Source organism: Oryctolagus cuniculus, chromosome 12 (assembly GCF_964237555.1).
Source record: "Oryctolagus cuniculus chromosome 12, mOryCun1.1, whole genome shotgun sequence".
NCBI lineage: Eukaryota > Metazoa > Chordata > Mammalia > Lagomorpha > Leporidae > Oryctolagus > Oryctolagus cuniculus.
The window spans coordinates 63457863-63475340 of record NC_091443.1 but is presented as its reverse complement, the minus strand read 5'-3'; the positions used below and the strand labels follow the sequence as shown (position 1 = coordinate 63475340).

The 17478-nt window shown below is 59.2% G+C and overlaps 1 protein-coding gene across 9 annotated transcripts in view; it reads right to left on the bottom strand.

Annotated features, from left to right (window-relative positions):
* Positions 1 to 175: 175 nt before the first annotated feature.
* PAK6 (p21 (RAC1) activated kinase 6) overlaps positions 176 to 17478 on the bottom strand; it is a 32992-nt gene continuing 15689 nt past the window's right edge. For 5 of the 9 annotated variants that reach the window (XM_051822548.2, XM_051822544.2, XM_051822546.2 and 2 more), the window contains 8 exons: positions 9404 to 9612; positions 8044 to 8697; positions 4031 to 4528; positions 3771 to 3904; positions 3388 to 3514; positions 3184 to 3309; positions 2687 to 2821; positions 176 to 1566 (listed from right to left, as the gene is read on the bottom strand). In XM_051822548.2, the coding sequence (XP_051678508.2) occupies positions 1399 to 1566; positions 2687 to 2821; positions 3184 to 3309; positions 3388 to 3514; positions 3771 to 3904; positions 4031 to 4528; positions 8044 to 8697; positions 9404 to 9607 (2046 nt within the window). In that variant the 5' untranslated portion in view covers positions 9608 to 9612 and the 3' untranslated portion in view covers positions 176 to 1398. Of the gene's footprint in view, positions 1567 to 2686; positions 2822 to 3183; positions 3310 to 3387; positions 3515 to 3770; positions 3905 to 4030; positions 4529 to 8043; positions 8698 to 9403; positions 9613 to 15289; positions 15387 to 17478 lie in introns of all 9 variants that reach the window. The other 4 variants (XM_070053987.1, XM_070053984.1, XM_070053989.1 and 1 more) reach the window with 1 other exon arrangement.

The following is a 17478-nucleotide window of genomic DNA, read 5'->3' as shown; positions in this document are numbered from 1 at the left end:
AGTCCCAGGGGCCTGTCACTTCCTGTGTCCCTCCTCTGGCCTCGGTCAGCAGGGGCCTGGGTACTCCACAGCCTGCAGGGACCACTGAGCTGTGTGGCGAGGGGCAGCAGGGGGCCACCCCTGCCACCTACTCCCGGCATCCAGCTCCCATCCCAGAGACAGCAGGAAGCCGGGAGGTTTTGAACACTCAAGTTTAATTTAAAACAGGCACAAGTGCAAACAATTCACAAAAATTTCTAGGGAAGATGCTTTTGTTTTTAAAACTCTGACCCTTAAAAAAAAAAGTCCTTGCAAATTTCCTTGCAGGCCACTAGGGAGCAGAGGAATCTAAAAATATTATCTAGGTAGGGCCCAGATGCCGGAAGTTCTTCCCTGGAATTCCCTGTCTCACAGCAGCCCTGAAGGTGGGAGTGGGGGTGGGGTACAGGAGGCAGGTGGCTCACACTGGCCAGGTTCACCTCCCCCAGGCCAGGGCTCTGAAGAGAAGCATGGGTCCCTGATGACCTGGTGATTGAGATGAAATGGACAGAAGAAACAGACGTGTTCCCTTGGGCTCCAGCCCTCACATGGCACCAGCCCCCGGAGGCCCCGAAGGTGCCTTAGACTCACTGCCACCGCTCCCTGGGTGGGGAGAATCGTGGGTTGGCGGGGTGGGGAGCCAGGCCGAGGCAGCAGGCTCTTGGTGAGTGGGAGGGAGGTGGGGGCAGCCTTCCTGATGCTGGCTGTGGGTGACCCAAAGGGACCCAGGCTGGCGGGAAGCCTTCTCCCCCCCCACACGTGTTCCCCCTCTGCATCCTGTGGAGTGAGACCACTCTGACAGCGACCCCTTCCTCCTCTTTCGCTCAGAGAATGCTCCCTGTGCTGCCCAGGGCCTCGGAGCAGGCTGTGCGGGTGGGTCAGGGGCAGGTTCAGGAAGTCAGACACTTGGGAGGAAGAAGGGTTCAGGTAGTCAGAGCCTCCCCTTGGCTCCTGAGACCCCGGGGTTTGACTCCAGCGCCGGGGACAGCAGTTCCCCGCACCCCCCACCCCCACCCCTAGACGAGCAGACTGCCCGTGTACAACTCCCTTTAAAAAAAACACAGACAAACCCGCAGCAGCCTTGCCTGCTGTGCTGGCCCCAGTGGCCAGGAGCGCCAGTCTCTGTTTCTTAGAAATATCCCTGGGCAAATAACAAAGGGCATCCTGCAGGAGTCTCCATCAGCCCAAAGGCAGCTGGGGACTGTGGGGAGGGAGGGAGAGACCGAGGGGGCAGGTCCGGCCTGGCCCAGTGGGCAGAGGGGCGGGGGGGTGGGGTTGCTTCACATTCAATCTTTGGAGAGAATACTGAGAGTGGGGCAGGCTGGCCGCCCCGTGTGCCCTGCCTGTGGGCACAGGTGGCAGGTGCACTGTGGAAGTGGCTCAGCAGGCGGAGGTCTGCTTGCGGTAGAGCTGGATCAGGGGCACCAGGCACTCGGGCAGCCCCGTCTGCAGCAGGAAGGGGTGGTCCAGGAGCTCCTGGGCTGTGGCCCTCTCTTGGGGGTCCCGCACCAGCATCCGCTCCAGGAAGTCTCGAAGCACCGGGGAGACCTGTGGAGACAGGGCCCCAAGAGGAAGTCACCGTCTGCAGGCGCTTCGGGGTGACCGGGCTGCCCGGCCCCATTGCTGCTTCCTGTGTCCTGGTTCCTTCCAGGCACGTGAAGGAGGTGGCGTCAGTCCAGGAAAAGTGACCAGTTCTCCTGGAGCGGGGGCTGCCAAGCCAAGATGCCTGGGACTCAGGACAGCTGAGTTCCAAGATAGCTCATCCCTTCTGCCTTACTCTCAGGGCCCCCAGTGGTAAGGCTCTGTGGCTCTGTGGGAGGGACTGTCCTGGGTCTGCCCTGGATCTAGGGCAAGTCGCAGTTTTCTGTGGGAGTCAGTCCGCCCCCCCCAACCCGGGTAAAATGGCCTTAGGATAAGGTGTGCTTGCCCCCTCCCTGCCTACCACCTAAGAAGAAGAAGTCGGGGTTAGGGATGCAATACTTTAAAAAAAATAGAAAAGAGCAAGGCAGAATCTGCAAAGGAAGATTTCTTTGTTGCTCTAAGCCTTAGAGTCGAAGGCAAGGCTATCTTGGTTCATTTTGAGCAGTATGTTGGGGTGAGGCCGAGTCCTGGGCTGGTGTAGAATTAGCCAGCCCAATCCCTCCTGTCTGCTAATCTCAAGGTCAGCAGCATAGGGTCCAAGCACCAGGTGTCTTGCAAGACGCTAGCTGCTAGCTAGACTCCTACTGTGGTGACCACAGACCGATTTTGCCATTTAGACCCTGGGCTCCAACCCCCTGGGACATTCCTAGCCCTGGCCACCAGATGGCAGTGCCACCTAGAAGTCCTTTGTTAACCCACCAGCAGGGGCTGTTTGAGGGGTACTTGAAAGAAAAGGGTTAACTAGCTCCACAGACAGAGGGCTGTGCTGGCTTTAAGGGGGGAGCTGGGGCTCAGCTGTGGTCAGGATGAGGGGCAGCTGAGTCGGATCCCCTGGCAAATGGGGCACAGGGAGCCTAGGGCCTGGGCCTGCATCAGATAGGGACTTGTGGCATGACCCTGGGAGCTGGTGCAGATGTGGCCACACACCCAGGCACAGGTTTCCTGTAGACAAGCAGGGCTGGTGCTGGCCTGGAGCCCAGACTCAGTCCTCATGCTGCAGGAGGGAGGGGTCTGTGCACCAACTGACCTTGTGGGAGTTCCTCAGCCTGGGCGGGGGGCTGTCCCGGAGCCTCTTCATGGCTTGCACCGGCGAGTCGCTGAAGTAGGGTGGCTCCCCATCCACCATCTCGATCACCATGATGCCCAGGGACCAGACATCCACCTGCAGGAGGACACTGCTCCTGACCCCTGGCCTCAGGAGCGGCCTGATAGGATGGTTGTCTCCTCCCTCCCCTGCGCAAGCGACCATGGACTGTAGGGACATGGCTGTTGGCCACTCTCTGAGAGAGGCCAGCACACGTGGAGAAGCCTGGTTGTGCCTCTCCATGCCCTTGAACTTAGCGGGGGGCGGGGGACACTGGCAGAGAAGTCACAGGTGAAAGCAGCCCCATGAGAAAGGGGGCGAGGTACTGACTGATGTGGGGTCTGGGAACTGGGCTATGTGGTGGGGGAGTCCCGGGGGTGTGGTGGGGGACAGTACTTCACGTCCCACATATCTGGGATGCTGGGGGGGTGGACTGTTACCTCGGTGGCATACAGAGACCTGGAGATCACTTCTGGAGCCATCCAGTAGGGGGTTCCCACCAGGGACTTCCTCTTAGGGACATCTTTGCTGATCTGAGCACAGAATCCGAAGTCGGAGAGCTTCACCTGGAGTTGAGAGGGGAGGGTGAGGAACCAGCAGGAGGGAGGTGGCGGCAGCCGTGTCAGGGACAGGGCGGGGCCTACCCTGCCGTCCAGGGTCAGCAGGATGGAGTCGCTCTTGATGTCCCGGTGGATGACTCCCTGGGCGTGCAGGTAAGCCAGTGCCTGCAGCACGGCCTCGCACACGGTGGCGATCTGCTCCTCGTTCAGCCTGCACAGGGATGCAGGGCCCGCGGACGGGCCACAGGTGTTAGCTGTGCTGGGGCTGCAGGGCTGGGCACAACAGGGCTCCCCCCGGGCAAGGTGCTGGGGAGCCCCGGTCAGGTCACGGCCTGGCGGGAACTGAGCCAGCACCTATGGTGCAGACCACTCCTCTTCCCCACATACTCCCCTGACACCTCTAGGACTCAGTTACCCCAAACAGGCCCATCTGACAGGTCCCCAGAGGCCGGGGCAGTGCTACCCACCTGACTTGGGAGATGATGTCGGTGAGGGCCCCACCCTGCAGGAACTCCATGAGCACCCACAGCTCCTCGCCCACCAGGTAGCTCTTGTACATCTCTACCACGTTCAGGTGCTGGTAGTCTCGCATGATCACCACCTGCGGGCAGCAGGGGGCCCTGAGTGCCCGGCATGCGCCCCAGAGCCTCGCCGCCGCTGCTCACCCCTGCCCTGGCTGACCATCCCAGCCCCCCCACCCCCACCTAGCCCATGGCCCACAGCCCACCTCATTAAAGAGCAGCTCCCGGCGCTGCTGCTTCCGGAGGTCCATCATCTTGACGGCCACCTGACGGCCCGAGTGCTTCTCACGGGCCAGGCAGACGATGCCAGTGGAGCCCTCGCCGATCTTCACGTAGCTGTCCAGCAGCAGCCGGGGGTCACCCTGGTCCACCACCATCCTGAGCGCGGCCTTGAACTGCTCGTGAGTCACCACACCCGTGTCCTCGCCGGCCAGGGCGCCCTTGGCCGCTGCGGGGTCCTGGGGCAGGTACAGGTTGCTGGTGCTGATCTGAGCGTGCCGGGTCCTGGGGGAGCCGGCCGGTGAGGACCGGCTGGGCAGTGGGCCGGTGGCCGGGTTGGTACGGAGGGACTTCAGGGGGCTGCTGGTGTCCGAAGGGGGCAGAGGACTGAATGTCCCCACAGGCTGGTCTGAAGGCAAGGACTGGGCCTTGACCACCAGGCTTGGCAGGGAGTCTTTCTGCGGCTGGCGGAAGGAGGAGCTGGGCTGCAGGGACAAAGCAAAAAACAGGAAGGTGTGTGGCTGTGGGACTGTGTGCAGGAACCCTCCCAGGGGGCAGGGGCGGCCCCTGTGACCTGTGGGTGCTGGCTGGCCAGGCAGGGCGCCAGAGCAAACCGGAGGATGCTGTGAGCAAAGCTGGCCCCCCCGCTCCCAGCTCTTTGTACCTGCTCTGCTGCCCCTGGGAAGACACCCAGAGCAGAGTCCCTCTCCTGGGTGACTGACAGCCGGGCCCCCAGGAGGCGTCCCTCCTTGCTTCTGGGTCACAGCGCTCTTCCCTCCTGAGTTCCCTCGCCCGCCTCAAGGCCCACGTCGGGGGGAGGTGGCCCTGGGCATCCGGGTCTCCACTTGCACCGCCAGGGCAGGGAGGCCGCAGCTGGGTCTGAGTGCTGTGCCTGCGCAGGGAGCCTGTGTGTGTGCCCTGGGAGGCCATGTCCCCAGCAGAGGGCTCGGTGGTCCCCAGGGCTGGGGACCTGCGGCCAGCGAGATCTGGAGCTCAAGATCAGCGAGGTTGAGGCTTGAGGCTGAGGCTTTGAAGGAGAGTCTGCAGGACTCCCGGGAGCAGCCCCCACTTTCTCCCGGCGAAGGACCCCTCAGCAGGGAGAGAAGGCAGCGGCCTGTCCACATGTCCTTCGGTGGCCTTGCTGCAAGAGGTTACCATGGGCAAGGACCAACTGAAATGGATGGAGGGGCTGGCGCGGTGGCACAGCAGGTTAAAGCCCCAGCCTGCAGTGCTGGCATCCCACATGGATGCTGGTTCGAATCCTGGCTGCTTCACTTCCAATCCAGCTCCCTGCTAATGCACCTTTGGACCCCTGAACCTAGGTGGGAGACCCGGAAGAAGCTTCTGGCTCCTGGCTTCGGATCAGTCCAGCTCTGGCAGTTGTGGCCATTTGGGGAGTGAACCAGCAATGGAAGACCTCTCTCTCTCTGTCTTTCCCTCTCTCTGTAACTCTACCTCTCAGATAAATAAATAAAATCTTTAAAAAGGAAAAGAAACAGATGGAGCCATGACAAGGAAAGGAGAGGGGGCCGATGATGGGATTAATGCATCGCTGCAGGCTCTGGATTACTCCGGGAGTTACCTGGTGCTGGGGACCTTGGGCGAAGGAAGCTGCTAGGAGAGTGCTGTGCTCTGACAGTGCCTCGTGTCCCCCCGGGGCCAGGGCTCCTGGCTGGGGGCTTGGGGGCTGTACCATGAGTGTCCTGAAGACAAAGGCCATGTCACAGGTTGTCAGAAATCATCAAACTTGCCTCCTGGACAAGTGCCCGGGGTTCATTATCTCACTGGGTCCTCCTAGTCCTGTGGGTTGTTTTATTATCCCGTGGGCGCTGCTGCATCTCCATCTGTGCAAACAAACAGGCTCCCAGAGGTCAAGCAACTCGCCCAGGGGCACAGCCAGACGTCAGTCCCCGTGGACCTCACCTACGGCCCCTATGCCGCGGGCGTATTGCTGCCCTGTATCTTTGTACTTCATGGTTCACAGTGGGTATCTCAGCAGGGTTTGCCCTTCCGGCTCTAGGTGGAACTGCTGCTAAACTCCAAACCACCCGCCTGTCCTACCTCTTTGGCCTCCCTGCCCCTGACTTCTCGTCCTCATCCTCTTTTGCTCTTCAGCCACAGTGAGAGGCTTCGGGTCTGAGTACAGGGGACCAGGGCCTCTGCTCACAGCCTGCGCAGCTGCCCTGGCACACCAGCACGGGCCTGCCTGCCCAGGGCACCGGAGCATGGACAGCCGCTGTGAGAGCTGCTGTGAGTCCGGTGCCAACTGCGGGCTTGTGCTGCTGGATGGGTCCAGGGCTTCCGGGTGGGCTGTGGAGGGAGGAGGAAGAAGTTGGGTGTGCCCTAGTGTGTTAGGATTGGCCCAGCGTGGTGATTCTCAACTGCGGAGCTCTTCGCCCCCTAAGAGACACTGAGCTACGTCTGGAGGATTTTTGTTTGTCCCAGCTGGGGGTGGTACTAGCATCAATCTCGTGGGTGGGAGCCAGGCAAACTATGGCATCTCACGTCAACTCAGGAGCCCCGGCCCAGAGCAGCTGGAGGTCTCAGCCCTGCCCTTTCGGGGTGCTCAGGGTGCCTGGAAGGACACCCCTCCCCTGCACTAGGACCAGTGGTTCTCTGAGCCCAGGACCACCACCTGCCTCCACAAGTACAGGGGCAGCCGGCAGAGGGTGCAGGGACGGAGAGGCGGGCAGAGGTTGGGCGCACAGGCCTGTGCCTCTGCTGTGGGGCACCAGGCAGAGCCCAGGAAGACCCAGGGCAGTGCCCAGCCCACTGTCGGTGCCTCTTCTCTCCACATCCCAAAGCCCACCCAGCAGGACTTGCAAGGGCCAGAGAGGGCTCCAGCTCCAGTTCGTGCCTCTCTAGAGGCCGGCACTGCCCTGTGCCCACCTTGGTTTTCCGGGGATGCCTCCCCCGCGTACAGCCTTCCACAGACCACTCAGCTCAGATGCTCCTCACAGGGACAGGACACGCAAGCTACACCCGCCATACCCCAGAGCTCAAGTGCACAAAGCCTGGAGCCTTCCCTGGGGGCCGCAGCCAGTGGTGACTTGGCGTGCTTGTAGGTCCAGGTCACCCCTCCCCCCGGGCTTGCTCTCAAAGCCCCCCCCCCCGACCACCACTACGAAGGGGAGACCCTCATCACGCAGGCCACTGCCAGCAGCAGCTTCTGAGGCCCAGAGCGAGGGCCCGGCGGGGCACGGAGGCAGCCGGCATGGGGCGCTCTCTCCGGCTTCCTTCTCTGGTTTGCTCTCCACACCTGAGGGTCCTCTCCCTCGCTGTGAGTGTGTCTGCTCCTCTGCTGAAGGGGCCGGCAGGTGAGAAGCAAAGCCGGGCTCTGATCTGCCCACCAGGAAGGGTCCCCACAAGGGTCCCTCTACCCTTCTCGCGGGAAGAAGGTGCCACACCTGCGCTGTCACCAGACCCAGGAGAGCCCACCCTCCAGGCTCTGCCCAGGAGGAAGTAATTACAGGATGTGAGGTCAAACAAGGGCCAGCCTCAGCAAAGGAGAGCAGGCCTGTGCCTCAGGGCAGGCGGGAGGCAGAGGCAGCAGTGCTCTGAGGGCCACCTGTCTCCCACCCCCAGGGCTGGAGCACCCAGCTATGCCCGGGTGGGGGTGGGGTCTGCTCTGGGCTGGTGGGTAGGGAGCTGCCTTTCCGAGGGTGTTTGCCCTCGATGGGGGCCACCTAGGCCCCAGGGGGCAGCAAGGGCCTATCATAAGCCCCCTGGAGGAGCCCTGGTCCCACGAAGGGGCCTGGCTTGCAACCTGTGCCTCCCACGTGCTAGGCCTCAGGGGGACACGGGCAGCAGCTGGTTCAGGGTTAACTCCTCAGCTGAGGCTGAGCTGGGTTCGTGATCTTTTTGGTCCCTCACATTCTCCCCGTCCTATGAATGGCCTGGGTCCCTGACACCCAAGCCACAGTGGATGCCCACCAGGCCAGGCTCCTGCCCTCCTGGGAGCGGCCCCCCACCCCCCAAGGGAGGCCCCAGCTCCGCCTACCTTGCTCTGCGGTAGAGGGCCTGGCTTGCTGCTGCCCGGAGCGGCCGAGGCGGGAGTGGACAGGAACATGCTTCGGAACAGCCTGAGCTTCAGGCTGCTCTCCTGGGCCTTGGGACTCGGGCTGCCTTCCCCTCCGGGCCTGCCTGTGGCCGAGCCTACCAGGCAGGACTGCGGCCGGGCCTCCTCGGAGCCGTGCTTGGCAACCTTCGTGCCACGCCTGCCAGCTGCCGCGGGAGAAGACGTGCCGGGCGGGGAGCTCTGCAGGCAGGCACCGAGCTGCAGGCAGCGCTGCGAGGCACCGTGGAACTCGGCGGGGCCCAGGGACTGTGCCTTGGCGGCCAGCCCGTTAGGCAGGACGCGCGGGCTCTGCGGCTCGGGCCCTGGCCCCTGCCTGGGGCCTGCTGGTGTGCCCCCGTTGCAGCTGAGGTAGAGGCCGTGGGGCTCGGTGCGCTCCGACTGTGGGCTCTGGAGGTACATGTCCGGGTCAGCGGCCCAGTGCTCGTCCCCCAGCAGCCCCAGGGATTGGGCCCGTCGCCGGCTGGTGGGGCTGCGGCCGCGCAGGGTGTTGGAGCTGGTGACCGACAACTTCTGGATGTCATTGAGCAGCCCTGAGATGTAGCTGTCGGAGGGCACTGAACTGCCCCGCACCACAGTCTGCAGGGAGAGGAAGAGGAGCATGAAGAAGGGCCCCCTCGGTGGGAGGACCCCTTGCTGTACCACTCACCCGTTCGTTAATTTACCAGGTTCCCTGCGGGTTAGGCCTGTGCCGGTGCAGGACACAGGGACACAACAGGGCAGGTGGGTGGGTAACCAGGGGGTTACAACCCAGCACGCTAAGTGGCAGTGCCAGCCGAGCCTGCGGAGCTACACAGTGCAGGGTGGGGAGGGGGCGTCCTCCAGCTTTGGAGAAGTGTGCAGAGAACAGGTCAGGGGTGTCCTCCACCCGCGGGAGGCTTCATGGCTTCCCTGACCGGGCCCTGGACCTCAGCTCCTACCAGGCCCTTGGCTCCACCTGTCTTGATCCCCACAACTACACTGCCCCATTCTGTGAGAACCCCCAGACCCTTGGGGGCTCTAGGTGCAAATACCTGCTTGGGACATACTTAAGCTACAAGATGATTCGCTGGTATCTGAAGTTCAGGGTCAACTCAGCATCTTGTATTTTTGTTTGTTTAGCCCGGTCGCCCTCCTACCCTGCAGAGAGGGACTCTCAGGTCCCTCCTCTCCAGGCCAGCTGACTGGCAACCGGCTCACTGACTGCTCACGGCTGGGGTGGAGGTTCCTCGAGATGCTTTTGGGTTTTACTGTGCTGTGGGGGAGCTGACCTGGGCCCCCCGCCATCCTCGCCCGTCCCCCTCACCTTCATGGGCTGCAGCTGCACCCGTGTGATGCGTGAAGGGTCCACCACAGGCTTGGGGCGCCGCAGAGTGTCCAGGATGTTCTGCCACTGTGGGGGGAGCCCCACAAACTTGCCCTCCTTAGGGTCAAAGGAGGTGTGGACGCGGTGCTGGAAGTTCTGCGGGGCGGAGATCTCGGGGCGTTTCTTCTTCTTCTTGCGGAACATGGTGCCTGCAAGAGGGGCTCATGCTAAGCTCGTGCCCGGAACCACGGGCTGGCTGCAGCGGGTGCTGGGGCCCCAGGCTCGAGGCTCCCTCTGCTGTGCCTGTCCCCCAGTACAGCTCCTCTGTCCCACCCAGGGCTTCCCCTCACCCTCACCCCTACTTCCCCAGGGAAATGGCTGGCTCCCAGCAGAATGTGCCCAGAAGCAACAAAAGCACCAGAAATAAACAAGGAAAGAGGTGTCTGCTAGTCGGTGCCAAGTCCCCCGCTGAGCAGGCAGACTCTGGGGGTGTGCTCTGATACAATCCAAAGCCTGGTAGGATTTCATTCATTGTCAAAGAATTGGAAAAGCAGGAAAGAGGGAGGGAATCGGCCAGTCATTTTATGATACCAGGGAGCCCCTGGCTCTTTACCAGACAAGGAAAGTTTGGAACAATCTAACTTGTGAACATAAATGTGAAAATCCTACACAAAACTAGGAAATTAAGCCTAACAGTATGTTAGAGTTGTTTTTGTTTGGTTGGTTAGTTTTGGGTCACGGTCAACTTGGGTTTGTCCCAGGATGGTTCGACAACAGCAAACATGCTAATGTAGTAGACACATTAATAAAAGCCCAACCAGCTCATTCATAGACATTTTGTCCTGGCTGGAACCACGTATCATACGGGACCAAGGAACAGCAGAAGGGCCTCTGTGGCTATCAGGTGCTTTGCCTGAATTCCAGAAAGGCACAAAGCCAAGGGCACAGCCCAGGGTGGGGGAAGGGTGGCAAGAGTGAAGCTCTCAAAGAAGGCAGAGAGCCCCTCCCAGTGCAGAACTGTGACCATCTACAGACAGAAGACACAACCCACAGGATGGGAGAAAATGCTGGCAACCTACAGTCAGTGACTATTTGCAAGGGGCTACTAACCAGAATACAGAGTACTTCACAAAGGTTGTGGAAAATGGAATTCAACCATCACTTTATTTTGGTGCAAGAAAAAAAAATTTTTTAAAGATTTATTTATTTGTTTGAAAAGCAGAGCAACAGAGACAGAGAGAGACCTTCCATCCGCTGGTTTCCTCCCCAAATGCCTACAACAGTCAGGGCTGGGTCAGGTCAAAACGAGAAGCCAGCAACTCCATCCAAGTCTCCTATATGGGTGGGAGAGGCCCAAGGATTTGGGCCATTTTCTGCTGCCTTCCCAGGTGCATAAGTAGGGAGACGGATCAGAAACGGAGCAGCCTGGACTATAACTGGTGCTCCACTATAGGACGCCGGCATTACACACCGCAGCGGAACCTGCTGCACCATAACACCGGCCCTGCTGCAATAATACCTGAAATCCATGCATGGATATTAGGAACTCAAATAGCCAACACCCCAAAATAATCCAACTGGAAAATGGGCAGAAGGTCTAAACATTTTTAAAAGGAAGAGATACAAAGGACAAACAGGTCGATGAAAAAGTGCTCAACACCACTAATCAGGGAAACGGGACCAAAGTCACAAGCAGACATCACCTTAAAGATAAGCTCGGTGAGGGCTGCAGGAAAGGGAGCCTCCGAGCACAGGCGGGAATGTAAATGAGTACAGCCTGCGGAAACCAGCACGGAGCTTCTGGAAAAAACACGAAAAAGAGAACTGCCACGTGGGCCAGCAATCCCACCCCTGGGTGGACAGCCAAGGGAAAGGAAACATCTGTCAAGGAGACATCTGCACTCCCAGATCCACTGCCGCGAGCGGCCTACGTGTCCTTCCACTGATAAACGGATAAATGCACACAAATGCCGTGGAGTGGGACGAAATCTTGGCATTTCCAACAACTGCAGCTGCAGGTCATCATGCTGAGTGAAGTAAGCCGGGCCCAGGAAGGCAAGTGCCGCACAGCTCCCTCCAGGGTGGAGTCTCGACCATTCGGGCCTCATGCAGTCACTAGCACCACGGCGGTGTTATTAGGGGCCAGCGGCGAGGGTGGGATGGGGAAAAGCTGATGAATGGGCACTGAGTCACGGCTAGGTAGGAGTAGGTTCTGGTGCTTTATGGCATGGTAGAAGGCTATAAATAATGCCAGTGAATTGTATATTTTTCTAAAACAAAACTAGAAGCACGGATTCTAAATATTTTTTGCCATAAGGAAAAGCTGACTGTTGGAGGATTGCTATTTTTAACCTTGATTTGAACATTACACATTGTGTACATGCACTGAAACATCACATGGAGCTTATCAATATGTACAGTTTTTAGGTGCCAGTTAAAAATAAAAACCAAAAAGTCACTTGCAATCAAGCCTGCCTCCTCATCTGCTGCCCTGAGGTCTGCGTGAGGTGCCGCCGACCACCAGTGAGGAGGACAGCAGGGCCGGGGACGGGCAGGGGAGCGGGGAGCCGGCAGGCACAGGGCCTCTCCCAGAGGGAGCCCCAGGCCTGGGACCACACTGGCAGTCAGGGTCGGGTGCCCACGTGAATGCTCCAGATTTGAAGGGGCTCCAAACAGCTCAGTGGTTCTTACGGCACCTGGAGAGGTCACCGCAGGCACGTGAATGCTTGGACTTCTCATCCGCCCACAGACCTGGAGTGCAGGCCACCGCGTTCTCTCCTGGCTCCTGCTCTGGGAATGGTGCCTTCCTGGTCTTTTGTTTTTTCCCCCTGCAAGTTCTGAGGGAGGTCTCTGACCTGGAGGGCAGCTGGTGCCCCCTTGGGAGGGCAGGGGGCCTGAACGGCCACCGTGTGCCCCCCAGGAATTCACCTTGCGTGACTCAGTCTGGGTGTCTGCTGCATGTCTCGGCCCGTTGGCTGCTGTGGTGGACTGTGAGGGTCAGGAGTCCACCAGACACCCCCTAAAGGCAGAGCCACATGTGCAGGACCCCAGAGAGACCCAGGGCTTCGGGAGGAACTGCGATCGAGGTGCAGGGAGCCTCATGCTAATTTGGAGAGTTGGAACAAGCTACCGACATGATCCGAGCCTCAGCGTCCTCCGTCTCCCCGAGGGGTGAGTGAGAGACAGCTCCGGGGCCGAGGCGGGCTGGGGTCAGCAGGTTCCCAGCACACAGAGGCTGCTCGGCTGCAGCGCTACCTCCCTTTGCATCCCCACCTCTCAGCTCAGTGTCTTCAGGCTGGGACAGATCCTAAGATCCAAGTCTGGGACGGATGCTGAGCCCCTGGCCTCTCGCGTGACTTGTCAAAGGCCAGGCCTGATTCCTGGGGGCCCCGCCTATCTCCATGCTGTGGTCTCCTGGGGTGTGGGAGGGCTGGAGTTCCTCTGGCTCCATTCAGCAGGCCTGTCCTCACAGCCTCATTGGCCAGCCCCACCAGCCCCCAGCCCCGTGTTAGTCGAGCCGACTGCTTCACCCTCTTCCTGAGCTCCGGAAGTCTTTAGGGGTGCAGAGATGCACCCTGGAGCTGAGGCAGAGCTGGCTAACACTTTCCCCCAGAACATGCCTGGCCCCAGCCCGGGGCTCAGGCCTCGTGGCAGGGATGCACGGGAGAGTAGCATTAGCTAAGAGCTTGAGGGAGCCTGGGGTCCCCGCTCCTGCGTCCACAGTAAGTGCTTGCCGAACAGCCCCTTCCTGAAGGCAGCAGAAAAGACCTGGGGAGAAGAAAGGGCAGCCGGGCGCCCTGGGGTCCTGCGCTCTAGAGGTGAGGGTGGGGCTGGCAGAAGCGAGCAGCTGAGCTCGGGCTTGGAGCCAGCAGGGGGCTGTTGAGTTCATGGGAAATCAACAACCTAAAGGAAGGCTGCGAGGACTTTTCTGAAACATGGGGAGGCCAACACTGGGACACCCGGATTGTAAGCAGAAAATCCAGAAGAATCCAAAGTACTGGGATTAAACAAGTGAATTTAGAAGGTCCCCGGTGTAAGGTCAAGATGACAAAAATCAATCGAATTTCTGTGAATCCATAACCACCAAGTAGAAACTGAAATGAAAAGATACCCTTTACCATTTTAGATTAGAAATAGCAAATACCTAGGAATAAAGCTAATGGAAGATGTGCAAAGTCTTTACCTTAAAAAAAATGCAAGACACGGTTCAGTGATGTTCACAGAAGTTATTTGCAAATTAACCTGCACATTTATTGCAATCTCAGCGACTGTCTTTTGGTAGAAATTGACAAACGGATTCTAAAATGTACTGAGAAATATGAAGAACCAGCAATAGCCAAGATGATCTTAGGAAACAAAGTTGGAGGATTCCACTAAGTAGATACCAAGACAGATGATAAAGCCTCACTCGTTACTCCAGCGTGGAATCAGCACCACGACTGATAACTAGCCCAGGAAACAGACGAGAACCCAGAAATAGACCACTCCTATGAAGTCACTTGATTTATGACAAAGGTGACACCGCAGTACAATGAGGGGGTGGGTGATCTCTTTAGCAAGTGCAGCTGAAGCGATGAGACAGCACACCAGAAACCTGAGTTCATATCACACCCAGCTACCCGGACACGGGTCCCTGACCCGCCAGGAGAGGCAGTGATGGAGTGGGAGAGGGAGAGGCCCACACTCTGGCTGTCTCTTCCCCTAGGCTCCGAGTCTGCTGGAGACAAAACCTGCCCGCTCAGGGCTCCCAGAGACCAATGAAGCCACCAAGGGTTCCTTTGTCCAAAGCAGAACTGGCTAAGTCCTAGGTTTGGAGGAGGGGTTCTCTCTAAAGATTTCACCTGCATTAGTTGGTCAGTGCTGTGAGACCCACGAACATGTGAAGGAGATACATGGAGGTGGCACTGCCACGGCCACCTCCCCTTACAGTGCCTTTCTCATCCTCTCAGTGTTGTCTGAAGATGGGTGGCTTTTCTACCTGAAGAGTGACCCACAGACACTGAGTGCCTGGGAGACGCCCGCCCACCAAGTCCCAGCACTGCCTCCCGCCCGCTCCCTGCCGGTGCTGGGTTCCCTTTCCACCTGTGCTCACAGGGCTCCTGGGGCTGAGGGATATGGCTGACGTCCCTGTGACTGTCACCCCACATCCACCCTCCCTTCCTCTGGGGAAGGGGGAGCTCTCCTCCTGCTGCCTGGCCCCAGAGAGATGAGGGGCGCCCGAGACCTGAGGTAGAAATGGAGGGGGCAGGGCCCCAGCGGGAGCTCAGGGAGCAGAGGGTCCGGCCCAAAGTGGCCGCAGGTGGGAGGTGGGCAGCACCCGGCAGAGGCTTCCCAGAGGAAATGGCGGCACAACCAGCAAAGCCCAGGGCAGGACTGTGGGAGGCGCCCAGGCCCAGGGCTGCCACCGGACTGCGGGGTCAGGGGCAGGAGGCTCAGAGCCAGACAAGGAGGTGGCCTGTCCTGAGAGCCTGCTGAGCGCCAGGCCTTTCTGAGGATTTCTCAAGCCTCACAGCAACCCGGGGCAGCAGGAATTATTCTTACTATCCACAAACGCCCATGGGGCTCAGAGACGTTAACCAGCCCGCCCAAGGCCACAGACCAGGAAATGAGTGAGTTGAGGGACTGAGTTGGATCTGATTCCAAAGCCCCTGCTCCGTCCACTTTGCCTGCTCGGGAGGGCATCGGGCAGCTGGCAGTCTCCCCCCACACACCCAAGGTTTCTCCAGGAGCAGGGGGCTGAGCAGCCTGATGGAAACTGGGGGCAGTGAAGAGAATGGGACAGGCCCAGCTCTGACCAGCACAGCTGTCAAGTTCCTTGCTGGGCTGACCTGTTGGTCAGAGCCCAGTGCAGACTGGGCCTGTTCTAACTCAGGGGCTAATCCTCACCTTGTCCAAACCAGGGGATTTTTGCTCCTTTCAAAGGGGTGGCATAAAATATTTCAAAGAGTTGTATCAGGACCTACAATGGCCAGAGCTGGTACACCTGAAAAGCAAAAGCAAGCCCTGTGGCCCAGGACGCCTGTATCCCGTATCGGAGCCCCAGTTCCAGCCCCACTTGAGGCCTGCACTTCCAATCCAGCTCCCTGCTAATGCACCTGGGAAGCAGCAGGTGATGACTCAAGTACCTGAGTTCCTGCCACCCACTTGGAAGACCTGGATGGAGTTCTAGGCTCCTGGCTTCAGCCTGGTCCAGCCCTGGCTGTTGCAGCATTTTGGGGAGTGAACCAGTAGATGAAAGATCTCTGTGTCTCTCTTTTTCTGTCGCTCTACCTTTCAAATAAATAAAAATGAATTTTTTTAAAGATTTTTTTTATTTGAAAGCCAGAGTCACAGAGAGAGAGAGAAAGGGAGGGAGAGAGAGAGAGAGAGAGAGAGAGAGAGAGAGACCAATCTTTTATTTGCTGGTTCACTCCCCAAAGGGCTACAATGGCCAGGGGCTGGGCTAGGCCAAAGCCAGGAGCCAGGAACTCTGTCCAGGTCTCCCACGTGGGTCCAGGGGCCCAAGCACTTGGGCCATCTTCTATTGCTTTCCCAGGAGCATTATCAGGGAGCTGGGTTGGAAGTGGAGCAGCTGGGTCTGGAATCAGCACCCATATGGGATGCTGCCCATATGGGATGCTGGCATTGTGGATGGTGGCTTAATTTGCCATGACACAATGCTGGCCCCTGCTGTTGCTGCACGTGCTGGTGTCTCGCGTGGTCACCCAGCTGAACCTCTGCACCTGACACAGAAGCGGCTTTGGCTTCTTCCTACAGAATCCCTGCAAGGGGAGGGCTCTCAGCCCCAGGCAGGGGCTGCAGCCTGGGAAGGTGGCTCCCAGACGGCGTGTCTGGGGGGCTGCTGTCCCAGTGCAGGGGGCGCGTCTGGCCGGCTGCCTCAGGTCTGGGATGTTGGTGAACTGTCTGGTGGGCGTGAGGCTGGTGGGATTCACTGTTTCCAGGCATCTGGAAGGGGGGGTGGGGCGGCTGCACACTAGGAGGCCCCGTTTGCAGAAGGGTGCAGTGCGCCCCAGCGGGGAGGCTCGGGGACTGCTTATCAGCATGGACATCCAGGGCTGCGAGGCTCAGGGTGGACCCTGGGGCCTGCGACCTTGGCCTCCTCTCCGCCTCCTCTCTAGGCCTCAGCATTTCCATCGGTGACAAAGGAAGGGACTCATTCACCTCTGTCAGTTTCTGCAGGCGCAACGAGGCGGGAGGAACAGCGTGTTCTTGCTCAAGGAGCAGTTTGGGCTATTTTTAATAATTGTCACTCAGGGAGAGCTGGTGTCAGTAGCAGGCTCAGGGCTGAGAGTGTCACATGTGCCATCTCCTCCCCGGCCCATGAGCTAGAGTGATCCCTGTCTCCGCTACACGGGCGAGGGAGCGAGGCTCCAAAAGGGCTAAGTGATTAGCACAGAAGAGGTAGACCTGAGGACGCCCCACACCCTGATCCTACCCCGCACCACTCCCAGGCCCGCCACAGCCACTCGCGGGAGACACAGTCCACAGACCTTGGTGCCTACGGAGGAGGAGCTGGGCCCGGACACCCTGAATCTGCAGCAGGGTCATCTGGCCTCTTGGAACCCCCTTTGGGAACCAGCACCCCATGCAGCCCTCTGGGGATTGGCAGGCTTCGGCTGCTTCCCTGGCTTGGAATTTCCACAAATAGCCGTTCATTGGAACAGTCTCATCCGCTAGGAGGATTCTTCTCAAACTTGACTTTCTGGAGTTTGTTTAAATATAAATCTGTATTATTCATTCCTCTACTGAAAAAAGGATTGATTATGCAACCCCTTTTACCCCAGGCCCTGGGGCCACAGTGAGCGAGACAAAATCCTTGCCTTGTGCAGTTTGCATCTTCCAAAGGGAGGCGGTGATGTGCATGAACGGGGCTCATGGCGGCATCTGCCCTGGCCCTCAGCCCCCCGCCCAAATTTCAGCCCCCCTGTGGCACTGCCCTCTGGCTGAGTGCATGCAGTGATGGTGAGCTACTCCCCCCGGCCAAGGCCCCTGCCCTCTCTCCCCTCGGTCCTCTCCCTGCTCACCCTTTGTGGGAAGCTCAGCTCTTCTCCCTCCAGCCTCCCCTGAGGTCTGTG